Below are 12282 nucleotides of genomic sequence, written 5' to 3' on the forward strand. Positions count from 1 at the left end.
TCCCAGCCCAGCGGTGCAGGGACCATGAGGAGCCTGGCACAGGTGGCCGGAACACTGTGCCCGTCACCCGCGTGCGTGGGGACCTGGGTGGCGTCTCTGCCTCCCGCTTCTGTGTGGCCCCGCCCAGGCCATGATGCTCGTCTGGGGATTGGCCCCGGGACGGATCTCGCTCAGTCTCCCTCTCTGTGACTCTACCCTCTATCTATCTATGTAACTTTTTTAATCGCACAAAGTCTTCAGCTGCAGGCACCGCCCCGTGATGACCGGGGTCGGGAGCTCAGGGGACCCGGACACAGCGCGCCCCGCCCAGCCGGGCTCACCCACAAAACGCGCGCTTCCAGTGCAGAACAGTTTTATTTCAACGCGGCAAACAACACGGTCCAACGGCAGCCGATAAAGTGCTCAACTGTCCAGGGCACCCCAGGCGAGGCCAGGGCTCCGGGCGGAGGCGGCCGGGCTCACGGGGGCCCCGGCTCGTCCTGGGAGAGGGGCCGCTCCCCGCGGGCGCCGTCCTCGCGGAAGTACCAGCGGCTGGGGGCCGCCGGGCCCTGCGCTTCCTCCCAGGCACCCTGGTTCAGCAGGGCGGCCTCTTTGCTCACCTCGGCCGACAGTTCCAGCACCTGGGCGAAGCTCCTGGGAGAGAACGGGCGCAGACCCTCAGCGGGGCGGAGACCCCCATCACGGGCGGAGACCCTCAGTGCAGGCAGACCCTCAGCGTGGGCTGAGACCCCCCACCGCGGGCGGCCCAGAGCGCTGGGCATCCAGGCAGGACCTGAGCACTTGAGTCCTTGCAGCTGCTCCCCAGGGGGCCCAGCAGGGAGCTGGACGTGGGGGCGGGGCGGGCACCCTCTGGGAGCCCGCAGCCAGCCTGGGTGGGAACTGCAGTGGGAAGGGCCCAGGGGCCCACAAACGCCCCGGCTGCCCCCCTGCACCCCGTGGGCGGGAAGGGTCCCCCGGGATACCTTCGGAGCTCCACGTCCTTCTCCACGGCCAGGCCCCGGAGCTCGCTGAGCAAGGCCAGCGCCTGCGTGGGCTCTGCGCTGGCGACCCCCAGCTCTCCCAGGAGGCGGTGCGCGGTGTTCAGCTCAGGCTGCAGGGCATCTGGAGGGGAGGGGGCCGTCAGCGCCGGAGGAAAGGGGCCCAGGCTGCCCGCAGCGCGCTCTGCCCGCGGTGACAAGGACGACAGAAGGCGAAGTGCAGCACCCGGACCCCCACGCCGCCCCCCCCCCCAGGCCGCCCCGCGCGGCCGCGACATCGCTCCTACCGAGCAGGCGCCGGCCGCCCCCCTCCAGGTGGACGGAGCGCACGGGCAGCTCGTGCCGGGTGCCGTCCAGGGCCGTGGCGAGCGCCGTGTACCCGTCCCTGAAGCGGCCGGCCGCCGCCTCGAAGGGCCGCAGCAGCTCCGTCTGTGGCGGGAGGGAGGGGCCGTGAGACAGGACGTCACCGTCCGCGCCCCCAGCACCCCTGGGCTCCCCAAGGCGGACGCGGCAGGCCCCCGGGGGCCTCTGAGGCTGCGCTGGGCGCCCCCGACCTCCCGCTCCCGGGCACGGCCCAGGCTGCGCCTCGCAAACACGCGTGTGCCTCCGCCGCCCGCGCTCACGGGGCCACCTCCGCCCTGCCCTGCCCGCCTGGGCGGTCTGGGCCCTCATGGCCACGTGGGGGAGCGACAGGGACCTGTTCCGAGCCCTGAGTCCCCCAGAACTCACGCAGACGCTGAACCCCCCCTTCCTGCCCAGCGCTGGGGGCGGGGCACGGACCTGGGCTAACGCAGGCTCCGCGGGGAGGGCTCAGGCTGGGCTCCGGCCACTGCGGCCATTTGGGGAGTGACCCAGTGGATGGGGACCCCTCTGTCCTTCCCTCTCTGTCTGTAACTCCGCCTCTCAAGTTACTAAATACATCATTAAAACAGCGTGTGGGAAATGCATGTCACAACCAAAGGATACATGGATTACAAAGTTCTGCAAAACCAGTGGGTTTGATCTGTATTTTTGAGAGCTAGCGGGAGAGAGAACCTCCCCTCACTGTCCCTCCCAGATGCCCACGCGGCTCGAGGTGACTCCCAGGTGGGCGGCAGGGACCCAGTGCTGGAGCCGGCCTGTTGCCCAAGGATCCAGGCCCAGCAGGAAGCCGGGGTCAGGGGCGGGGCCGGAGTCGACCCGGGCCCTCCTGGCCTTCGCCGTGGCTGCACGCCGGCTCCCCAGACCTCTGTCCAGTCCTGTGCCCGGGACTCCGAGGAGGGGAGGGGAGGGGAGGGGAGAGGCAGCTCGTGTCTGCAGGGACGGGAGGGCAGGCCCGCCCTGGCCCTCAGCGCCCTGTGCTCCCCTGGGGCGACCCACTCTCGGCCCAGACCCCGTGGGGCCGCAGAGCCCAGCACAGCCCCTCCCGCCCGCGCCCGCGGCTGACCTGGGTGGTGAGGGCTCCCGCCAGCTCCCTCTTCCTCTGCGAGACCAGGAGCCGGCGCCGCAGCGCGTGGGCCGTCTCCCGCAGCCGCTCCTGCTCCCGGCCCAGGCGCAGCAAATCCCGCTCTGCCTGCTCCTCAAAGCGGGCCAGGCCGTTCTCCATCTGAGAGGGGGGCAGAGGCGCGGCCCGGGTCAGCAGGGGCCGCCCCCCAACCCCGCGCCACGCCCGGGCCAGGCCGCGGTCACCTTGACGGCCAGCAGGGTCAGCAGCAGCGTCTGCGACTCCATCAGCTCCATCTCCTCGCAGAGGTCCTGGGGGAAGGAGGCCCCTCAGTGGCCCATGCCACGGGCCTGCCCCTCCCCTCCAGAGGGACAGAGCAGCAGCTGTCAATCAAGGTTCAGAGGGGCCCCCGGCCCACCCCGCCACCACCTTGTGCCAGGACAGCGTCCTGCGTCCCCTGGGCCCAGCCCCACCCAGGGCAGGCGCCTGTCTGACCCCGTGCCCGGCACAGCACCAGCACGAGATGGACCCGAGACCCCAGGTTGGCCCCCACCGTACGTGCACCCGGGGAACTTCCCCTCAGAACGATCTAGAACAGCTGAGGTCCCCACGGCTGTGCACACGGCACGGCTGTCTGGGCTCTAGGCACCCCAGGCCCCCGGGTGCCCGGGCCCTGGGCAGGAGCCAAGCAGACGCATGGAGCGCGGGCGGCGGCCTCTCACTCACTCACCGGGCCCTTCCTCCGCGGGGCCGAGAAGGAGGCCGACTCCGCCCTCTTGGACAGCGACCTGTCCAGCTGGGGGGTCTTCCTGAGTGCGCTGCGGTCTGAGAGAGAGGGGCACAGAAGAGGCACAGATCCGTGAGGGGGCCCGGGCGCCACGGGCCACACCCCTCCCGTGGGAGCCTGTTCAAGTCCTGGCGCCTCTGCTTCCACTCCGGCTCCCTGCTAGGGGCCCACAGAGCCACAGGGGCGGGCACCTGCTACCCACGTGGGAGACCCCGGCGGACTCCTGAGTCCTGGCTTCAGCCTGGCGGAGTCCCAGCTGCTGCGGCCGTTCTGGGAGTGAACCAGCGATGGAAGATGTCCAGCTACCCCCCACCTCCTCACTCTACCTTTCAACTAAATAATACGTCTAACAGGAAAACAAAATCCAAGCCCACGTCTCCAAGGCCGGCTTCTGCTGGACGCTCGGCCAGTTCCGAGCTTCGTCAACCGAACCGCGGCCGCCGGGGCCGGCTGGGGAGCGGCTGTGCGGGAAGCCCCGTGGTCCGTGGCCCTGGCGGCGAGGGGAGCGGGCTGAGCTCTGAGCTGGGCTCTCACCGTTGATGGCGGAGAGGTCGAGGTCGGGCGGGGCCGCGCCGTGGCCTTCCAGCATGGTCGACTGCAGGTCTCCCTTCCCGAAGCCGCTGCCATCTGCCGGCCATCGAGGACGCCAGGGAGCCCTGGGTGAGGTGGGTGCCCCCGCGGGCGCCCCTCCCTCCTACACTCAGCTTCTCCTGAGTCCCAGTGGGGAGGGGGCAGTGAGGGCTGGGGGGCAGGGCAGGGCTGTGCGGGAGGCGCTGCCCGCACTTCCCTAGGGAGCACGTGGACGCGCAGTGAGCACCATGTGCGCGAGCTACGGCTGTGGGTGGGGGCTCAGGAGTGGGGGCCCAGCAAGGCAGCGCCGAGGGGAAGGGCCGGGTAGGGTGAGGATCACGGGGGCGCCGCCCTCAGGAGGGATGACCGCTGGACTTGGACGTGAACTCCCGCCACAGGGGGTCACGGGAAGGCACGGGCCGGCCCTGATTCCTGGCTTCCCGTGTCACAGGTATCTCACGCTCTCCCACCGCAGGCCATCGGCCAGAGGCCAAGAGGCGCACAGTGGCAGCCGGCTCTCCTCCACGGCCACGCAGGAACAAAGTGACTCCTCCCCCCGCCCACCCCCGCTGAGCCTCCTGACCCCTCCCAGGAAGGAGGAGGGAGCCCCAACCCAGCACCTCGGCTCCTCTGGGGCTGGCTGGCTTTCCTCCCGCCCTCGGGCGCCTTCCCGCTGGTCTTTGCTGTGTCAGCTGCAGGAGGCTGGGAGGGGACACAGGTCGTCAGGGGATGATGCGGCCTACTCCCTGGGGGCCCTGCCGGGGTCGGCGTGGGGCAGGGAGAGTCAGAGCTCTGAGACTTGATCTCGTGCGCACAGGACAGAAGTCACCAGGTGCCTGCGGGTGTCCATCCCAAGGGGCTGATTTCGGGTCACCTCATAGGGACGGCTCGCCTACGGCGGGCGATCGGCAGAGCGGGTCGGGGTCACTGGGGCCGCCTACGCCCCTGGAGGGGAGCCTGGGCTCACGTCCCACCCGGCTCTCCACTCCAGCTTCCCGCCGATGGGCACCTCGGGAGGTGCAGCAGGGGCCCGGCTGCCCTGTGGGAGACCCGGATGGAGTTGCGGCTCCTGGCGTGGGCCGGGCCCAGCCCTGGCTGTCACACGCGTGCCGGAGCAGCCAGGTCGTACAGGAATTCATCTGCGAGACTTACAGAGAAGCAAGCGAGCCATGCAGGAGACCCGGCCCACAATGACCATAACTAACAGCAACAAGAACCCTGGAAGGAGCCAGAACAAGGCCCCGCCCACACCTCCCTCCCCTCCCAGGGGACGTTCTAGAATAAGCCAGAAAAGGCACAGAGGCCGGAAGGGAACACCAGAGCCCTGCGTTGTGCAGACGCGACCGTCGCGCAGGAAACCCTAGGACGTCTCCCAGACGGGCAGCGGGCGTGGCGTCCGCTCTGTCCACCCGAGGCCACAGGGCGCCCGGGCACTCTTCTCTGTTGTTGTTAAGATTTAGGCTTTCCTTATTTATCTCTATGATTTATCTCCCCGCCTCTCTGACAGGAGAGACGCAGAGCGAGCGAGTGAGCGAGAGAGAACCTTCCATCCGCGGGTTCACCCCCCACATGGCGGCCACGCTGGGGCTGGGCCAGGCTGAAGCTGAGAGCCAGGAGCGCCACCCCGGTCCCCACACGGCTGCAGGGACCCGAGCTGTGTAAACTACACCGCGGCTTCAAACATGGGCGGGCGCGCGGCCCCACGTGAAGGCATCCACGCCCCACACCCTGCTCCCCGGGTTCGAGTCCTGGTCCTGGGTCCCGGCTCCGCCTTCCTCCTAATGCAGACCCTAGGAGGGCTCCTGCACCCACACTGGGCTCCTGGCTCCTGGCTCCGGCCTGGTCCAGTCCTGGCCGCGGAGGGCATTTGGGAAGTGAACCAGTGGATGGAGCCCTCTGTGTCTGTCTCTCTGCCTTCCAATAAATAATAAAAAATTAAAGAAATTATTAAAAATAAGCTCAGGAGAAATTATTTTAAAATGAAAACACGGCCTTCAAAGATCTCACTGTGCCCCATGCGAGACACATGGGGGCGCCGTAGGCAAGCTTCCCAGGCCCTCTGAGGCCGTCCTGTCTGGGCTGTGACCTCCCCCACAGTCGTTCGTGGGAAGGAGACAGTGGTGCGAGGCCCCTCCCTCAGGCCGACCTCACAGCGCTCTCCCAGGAGTCCGTCAGGGCGGACACCGGGCACAGCGGGTCAAGCTGAGCTTCTGACCCGGCGCCCAGCCCACAGCTCGAACCCTGGCTCCTCCGGGCTCCCGAGCCAGCTCCCTGCGAGGCGCCTGGGAAGGCAGCAGAGGAAGGCCACGTCTCGGGCCCCTGCACCCCGTGGGAGACCCGGATGGAGCTCCGGGCTCCTGGCTTCAGCCTGGCGCAGGCATTTGGGGAGCCCAGCAGTGGATGGAAGATCTCTCTCTCTCTCTCCCCCTAGTAAGTAAGTGCATCTTTTTTGACAAGCAGAGTGGACAGTGAGAGAGAGAGACAGAGAGAAAGGTCTTCCTTTGCCGTTGGTTCACCCTCCAATGGCCGCCGCGGCCGGCGCGCCGCGGCCAGCGCACCGCGCTGATCCGATGGCAGGAGCCAGGAGCCAGGTGCTTTTCCTGGTCTCCCATGGGGTGCAGGGCCCAAGCACCTGGGCCATCCTCCACTGCACTCCCAGGCCACAGCAGAGGGCTGGCCTGGAAGAGGGGCAACCGGGACAGAATCCGGCGCCCCGACAGGGACTAGAACCTGGTGTGCCGGCGCCGCTAGGCGGAGGATTAGCCTAGTGAGCCGCGGCGCCGGCAGTAAGTGCATCTTAAAAATACGTCAGAGAGGCAGAGATGAGCGTCTAGCTCCGTGCGGGCACCACGCACGACTGGGACGGCCGGCCGAGCGACCCCAGCGTCACGGCATCTGTTTCCAGCAGCTCCTTCCCGGGACAGAGCAGGCAGTGGGGGCGCCGTGTGGAGCCCGGGGGTCCCGACGCCCGCGTCTCCCACCAGAGAGCCCGGCCTCTGCACCCGGCACAGCTCCTGACAACACCTGCTGCCCCAGCAGCCCCCGGGAGTCCGCGGTGACGGCCCCCATAACCGGGTTCCTGCTCCCTGGGGGAGACCTGCGTGAGCTCCAGGCACCGCGGGTGTCTGGGGGTTCCCCAGCGGCTCGGGAGCTCTCTGCTCTGTCCCTGTGTCGCTCAGGTAAATAAATGAATAAATAGAACTAAAACCAACACAGCACGGCGCTGGGTCGTGCACTGTTCCCACCAGGCCTCGGACAAGGCGTGTTCTCACCGCGCACTGTCTCCTGCCTCCCGGGGCGGAACTCTGCCCCTGCACTGGGGCCCAGGCCCGAGCTCCTGTAGGCTGTCTCCAATACCCACAGGGCTTAAAGATTTATTTACCTGTTAGAAAGGCAGAGCTACAGGGAGGCAGAGAGAGAGAGAGAGAGAGAGGGGGAGAGAGATAGACAGAGAGCGAGAGAGGGAGAGGTCTCCCACCCTCGGGCTCACTCCCCAGATGGCCACAGTGGCCAGGGCTGGACGAAGCCGAGTCTGGAATTCCACACGGGTCTTCCCCGGGGGTGGGGGAACCGAAGCCTTTTCTTTTTTTTTTAATGCCAGCTGTGCATCAAGACTCTGCTGGGCATGGGAGGGGCTGCCGCCCTGGGCGCTGGGCAGAGACCCCGGGGTCGCCACGAGCCAGTTCACGGGGAACAGGAGGTCATTACCTTCTTGGCCGCCTTCTTCTCATACTGCAAGTACCGGGACTCCACCACTCTTCCCCCTGGGCGGGCCACACGGCGGGTTCACAACAGGGCAGAGACACTGCCCACGGGGACCCCCCACTGTGCCCAGACCCCCCCCCCCGCCCCTGAGCAAGTGCAGCCGGCCTTCCTGCTCCGCCCCGAGCACGGAGCTGCCCCTGCTCCTCTCCCAGCCCGCCCTGAGCTGGGGTCCAGGCACTCGCCCCCTCCGGCACGGACCCCGCCCTCAGCCCGAAGCAGCAGCCCCGAGCCGCACCCACAGCTCACCCGGGACTGGGGAGTCGCCCTGGGCACCCGGAGTGGGAGGAGCCGTGTCTGCGGGGAGGGTGAGCGCAGAGGCCTGGCCAGGGCAGGACCAGGTGGGGTCTCAGGTGCGCCCTGGATGGCAATCAAGGGGCCACCTTGCTCATGGTCTCCCTGACCCCGTCAGCCACGCTGCGCCCCACGGGACGGATGTGCGGCTACTGCGGCCACAGACCGTGGGGAAGCGGGGCAGGCTCGCGTTCCCAGGAAATCAATCTGTCCGCTGTGTTTGCTCCACTTCACGTGAAAGGCAGGAGACAGAGACGGACAGGCAGAACGCCCATCTGCTAGTTCGCTTCCCAAATGTCTGCCGCAGCCAGGGCCGGGCCAGGCCAAAGCCAGGAGCCAGGAGCTCCATCCGGGTCTGCCCCGCGGGTGCAGGGGCCCAAGTCCTCGAGCCGTCACCGCGGCCTCCCGGGGTGCAGCCGCAGGGAGCTGGAACAGAGTGGAGCCGGGACTTGGACGTGGGGACCCCAGTGGGGGAGGAGGGCACCCAAGGGCCGCGTCCCCCACTGCCCCGCCTCCTGTGACGGCCATGCCTACAGCCTTCCTGGGCCAGGTCGACAAGCCAGGGGCTCATCGGGACTAATTCCCGCCGGTACAGCCACAGGCCCACGGTAAGGAGGTCTCCCGAGTGCTGGGTGTGACCCCCACCTGGGAGACGCTGGGATGAAGCCCCGGCGCCCGCAGGCAGGGGGCGCTGTGCACCGTGGCCGGAGCCCCGGTTTTGCACTCCCAGAGGCAGGGGAGCCTGGGGCGGGGGAGCTGGCCGTGGAGGCGTGGATTCCAGCTCCACTTCTCATCCCGGCTTCCGGGTAACCCGTTCGCTGCGCTCGAGTTTTCGGGCGCTGCCACCCTCCTGGGAGGCCCGGCCCTGGCTGCGGCAGGCGTTTGGAGGGAAGATCTCTGTCTCTGACTTTCAGATACGTGCACTCTGATCTAGGATCCGGAACTCAGCTCCCGGTCTCGGCGCCCAGCCTGTGACCCCCGGAGCTGAACGGGACCCCGCGGCCCGAGACCCCAGGCACCGCCCTGACACTGCCCGGCCGCGGGGCTGGAGGACCCGACCCAGGACCCCGGGGCGACGGGTGAGGAAGCCGCAGCCCCTCCTCCCTGGCCGAGGGGAGACAGCCGTGACCTCCGCCCTCCACGGCCCGCGGGGCTCACCTTGTGCCCGTCTTGCTCTGGGCTTGGCAGCACCGGGAGTGCCGGGCGCGGCCGCAGAGGGCTTCCTGGGAGACAGACAGAGAGGCCGGGGTCAGGTTCCGCGGGAACAGCGGAGCCCCAGAGCAGCCCCCCGGCGGGAGCCCGGGCCCAGCACCGCCCCGGGGCGACGGCGGCGAGGCTGAGCCGCCCCGGCAGGGGCAGGGGCAGGGGCAGGGACAGCGCCACGGGGCGGAGCCCAGGCGGGCCAGGAGCTGTGCACCCAGCGCTGGCGCTCAGCCGGAGCCCCCAGACGTCAGAGGCCTCCGTGCCGCCTTCCTCCACGCGCGGACGGCCGAGCCCCGCGTGGGCCCCGGGCCCGGGCGGGGTCTGAGCGGGAGACGACCCTGCAGCCCTGAGGTTCCAGGACAGGGCCCCGTCTGCTCTTGCTCCCCACGGCGCCAGCCCGCTCCGAGGCTGACCCACGCGCCCCGGGGCACCCCGCGTCCCCCCGGACGCCGCGGGTCTCGAACTCGCAACCCCGGCAGGAGTCCGCCCCCGAGCATGCGCAGAAGCCTCCGCCGCGGCCCCGGGGGAATCGGCTGTGGCCCAGCCCCAAGGGTCTCCGCCCTCCAATTCAGCCATCCTCGGCCACGGCCGCCCCCTAGGGCTTCCAGGAATCCAGGCCCGCGTCGTCGCCACTCACCCAGCGCCGCCGCGTCCTGAGGAATCCATTTTCCCGCCTTCCACTCAAAGGCCGGCTCCTCACGGCCCCGCCCGGCCCCTCGCCGCGGGTCGGGCCATGTCGAGAAGCCCGAGAGGGGTGTCCGCAGGGCGCGAGCGCCGGCTGAGGGCGAGGTGGGCTCTTCCTGCGCGCGCACCTCCCCCTTCTCCCCTTACACTTGGTCTGGCCCGCCCGGCCCGGGAAGCGGTGACTGTGGCCGCGGGGCACGGGGCGGCAGGAAGGGGCGGGGCTTTCGTGGCTCCCCGCCCCCAAGGCGCGCTGGCGTCACGCCCCGGCTCCGCCCCTCCGGAACCCGGAAGCGGGAGCGCGCGGGGGAGCGGCGGGCGCGGCGGGGCGGAGCGGCCCGAGGAGCAGCGGGCGGGCAGCGGGAGTGCGGGCAGGGACCCGCCGGGGACCGGCGGCGCGCGGCGGCCGAGGCCCAGGTGAGTCCGGGCGGCCGCGGGTTGGATGCTCCGGCTCGAAGCGGGCGCTGGGGGCAGGCGGGAGGAGGGCCGGAGTTGAGGGGGTCGTGGGGGCCGCGCCGGCAGGGGTCGAGGGGGCGGAAACGGGGCTGGGGGCCGTGGAAAGGTTGCAGGGGACGGGGTGGAAGCGACGGGAAGAAGGAGAAAGGGGCTGGTGCTTGAGGGGGGCTGAGTGTGCGACCGTTGGGGGCGGGGGGAGCTTTGGTCTTGTGGCTTGGAGCAACTTCTCCGAAGAGGACGTGGCTTCGGTGGTAGTTGGGGGGTCGCAGGAAACGGGGTGGGAGGGAGGGAAGGCAGGGGGCGGGGTTCGCGAGGCCCCGGCCGGGGGAGGGGGGACTGCTGGGGTGCGGTGGGGGGTAGGGGGCGCCCCGGCGGCCGGCCTGGGGGCGTCCGCCCCCGCGATGGCTGGCACCCAGTGGGCGCTCAGTCGGTGCGTGCGGTGCCGAGCCCACTGATGGGGCAGCCGGCTATGGGGAAGGGGCGCGGCGGGGGCTGGATGGGAGGAACGGGGGTGGGAGACCCGGCGGGAACCGGGGGCGGCCCAGGGAGGGTGTGGGGAGGAGAATGCGGGCCGCACAGTCACCCCGGGCTGTTGCTGGGGTGCAGCCCTGGAGAGTCGGGCGCCCCCACTTTCCCCTTCCTGACTTCGCAGCCTGGGGCTGGGTCCCTGCACCCTGGATGCGACACCCGTTGTCTTGGAAACTGCTCTTGAGACGGGACTGGCTGCATTGTGGGGGGTGTCCCCCGGGAGGGATGAATGAGCATCAGGGTCCGCAGCGGGGTCCGAGCTGTGTTTGGGAAGGGAGCCAGCAGCCGTGCCGCCCCCACCTCCCCTGAGTCGCATCCCTGGACTTAAATGGATAAAACGCCCTACAGGAAACGTGTTCCCCCGCGGCTGTGAGCTCAGCCCTGGGGAAGCAGAGGCGGCCACGTGCCCGGGCTCCTTCCTGGGCGCCCCCAAGACCCAGGGTGTTCGAGGGAGGGTGCCTCTTGCTCCCAGCCCCTGTCATCTTCCCAAGGGCCTTTCCTGGCCGGGTCATCCTTGCAATCCTGAGGTGGCCCGGAGCAGCCGGAGTGACCCGGGCGACTGGAAGTGTGGTTTTGCCGCCTGATGGGCGGTCCTCGGGCTGCTGTGGTCAGGGCCCCCAGCCGGTGGTCTCTCTCTGCTCCCCTCCCTGGGGTCTGCTGGAGCAGGGGGCAGGTGGACAGCGCGTTCTGTGGGAGAACCTGGGCAGGTTGCATGTGCAGAGCCCCCCTTTCTCAGCGTGGTGGCCCTGACGGGAGGCGGGCTGCCCCAGGACGCACAGCCCTGCCTGCTGCACCCCTTGACTGTGGGGCACACCCCGGCCCACTGACGCCGCCTCTCAGGGTTTCCTGGGGGGACCACTGTGGTGGGAGCCCTGGCCCCGCCCAGGTCTCTCTGCAGGTGCAGAGTGAACGGAGCCCTCTCCCAGTGCTTTCCCTGCATGGAGCCCAGCCCTGGTGGTTCACCTCTGTGTCTCCGTGTGACCAGGTGCACCTGCTCCCAAAATGTAGGCTCCACCCTCTGGTGGGAAATCCCAAGGCAGGACCCTCCCTCAGGTCCAGCCTGGCAGTCCGTGGATCCGGGTGGACACGGCCCTGTAGGAGGGACATTCTAGTGCCCCCCCCCCATGCACGCACGGAGAGAGTGGCGTTCAGGGCAGCCCTGAACGCCACTCTCTCCATGCGTGCTGTGCCAAAGGGGGCAGAATCAGTGACAGCCAGTGCAAGCTTTGAGAGGAGGGGGACGCCAGCAGGTTTCCTTGAAAGAGGTGGCTGACTGCATGCCACACCTGGACAAGGCACAGGCGTCAGCCCCAGCCTGGGGCGGGGGGGCTCATGGCGTGAGTCGAGGTTTCCGCTCCATGTTGGAGCTGTTGGAGGCACTGGCATGTCCAACCCCTCTTTTTTTTTTTTTTTTTTTTTAAGATATGTTTATTTGAAAGGCAGAGTTACACAGAGAGAGAAGCAGAGGCAGAGAGAGAGTTCTTCCATCTGCTGGTTCACTCCCCAGATGGCCGCAAAGGCCGGAGCTGGGCCGATCTGGAGCCAGGAGCCAGGAGCTTCTTTCAGGTCTCCCACGCAAGTGCAGGGGCCCAAGGACCTGG

The 12282-nt window shown here is 69.0% G+C and overlaps 2 protein-coding genes across 9 annotated transcripts in view; one reads left to right on the forward strand and one right to left on the reverse strand.

Moving 5' to 3' along the window:
• Positions 1–335: 335 nt before the first annotated feature.
• On the reverse strand, positions 336–9916 carry HAUS8 (HAUS augmin like complex subunit 8). Its single transcript, XM_070058957.1, has 11 exons — positions 9654–9916; positions 8972–9036; positions 7466–7521; positions 4378–4459; positions 3722–3814; positions 3131–3225; positions 2646–2711; positions 2404–2562; positions 1265–1406; positions 963–1101; positions 336–633 (listed from the first exon to the last, which is right to left on the reverse strand). The coding sequence occupies exons 1-11, from the start codon at positions 9680–9682 to the stop codon at positions 459–461; spliced, it is 1101 nt and encodes a 366-aa protein (XP_069915058.1). The 5' UTR covers positions 9683–9916; the 3' UTR covers positions 336–458.
• Positions 8666–12282, forward strand: part of MYO9B (myosin IXB) — an 83648-nt gene continuing 80031 nt past the window's right edge. For 7 of the 8 annotated variants that reach the window (XM_070058938.1, XM_070058943.1, XM_070058941.1 and 4 more), the window contains exon 1: positions 9960–10114. The gene's annotated coding sequence lies outside the window, so the exon portion shown is untranslated. Of the gene's footprint in view, positions 8893–9959; positions 10115–12282 lie in introns of those variants that run through there. The other variant, XM_070058939.1, reaches the window with a different exon arrangement.

Source organism: Oryctolagus cuniculus, chromosome 16 (genome assembly GCF_964237555.1).
Source record: "Oryctolagus cuniculus chromosome 16, mOryCun1.1, whole genome shotgun sequence".
Lineage (NCBI taxonomy): Eukaryota > Metazoa > Chordata > Mammalia > Lagomorpha > Leporidae > Oryctolagus > Oryctolagus cuniculus.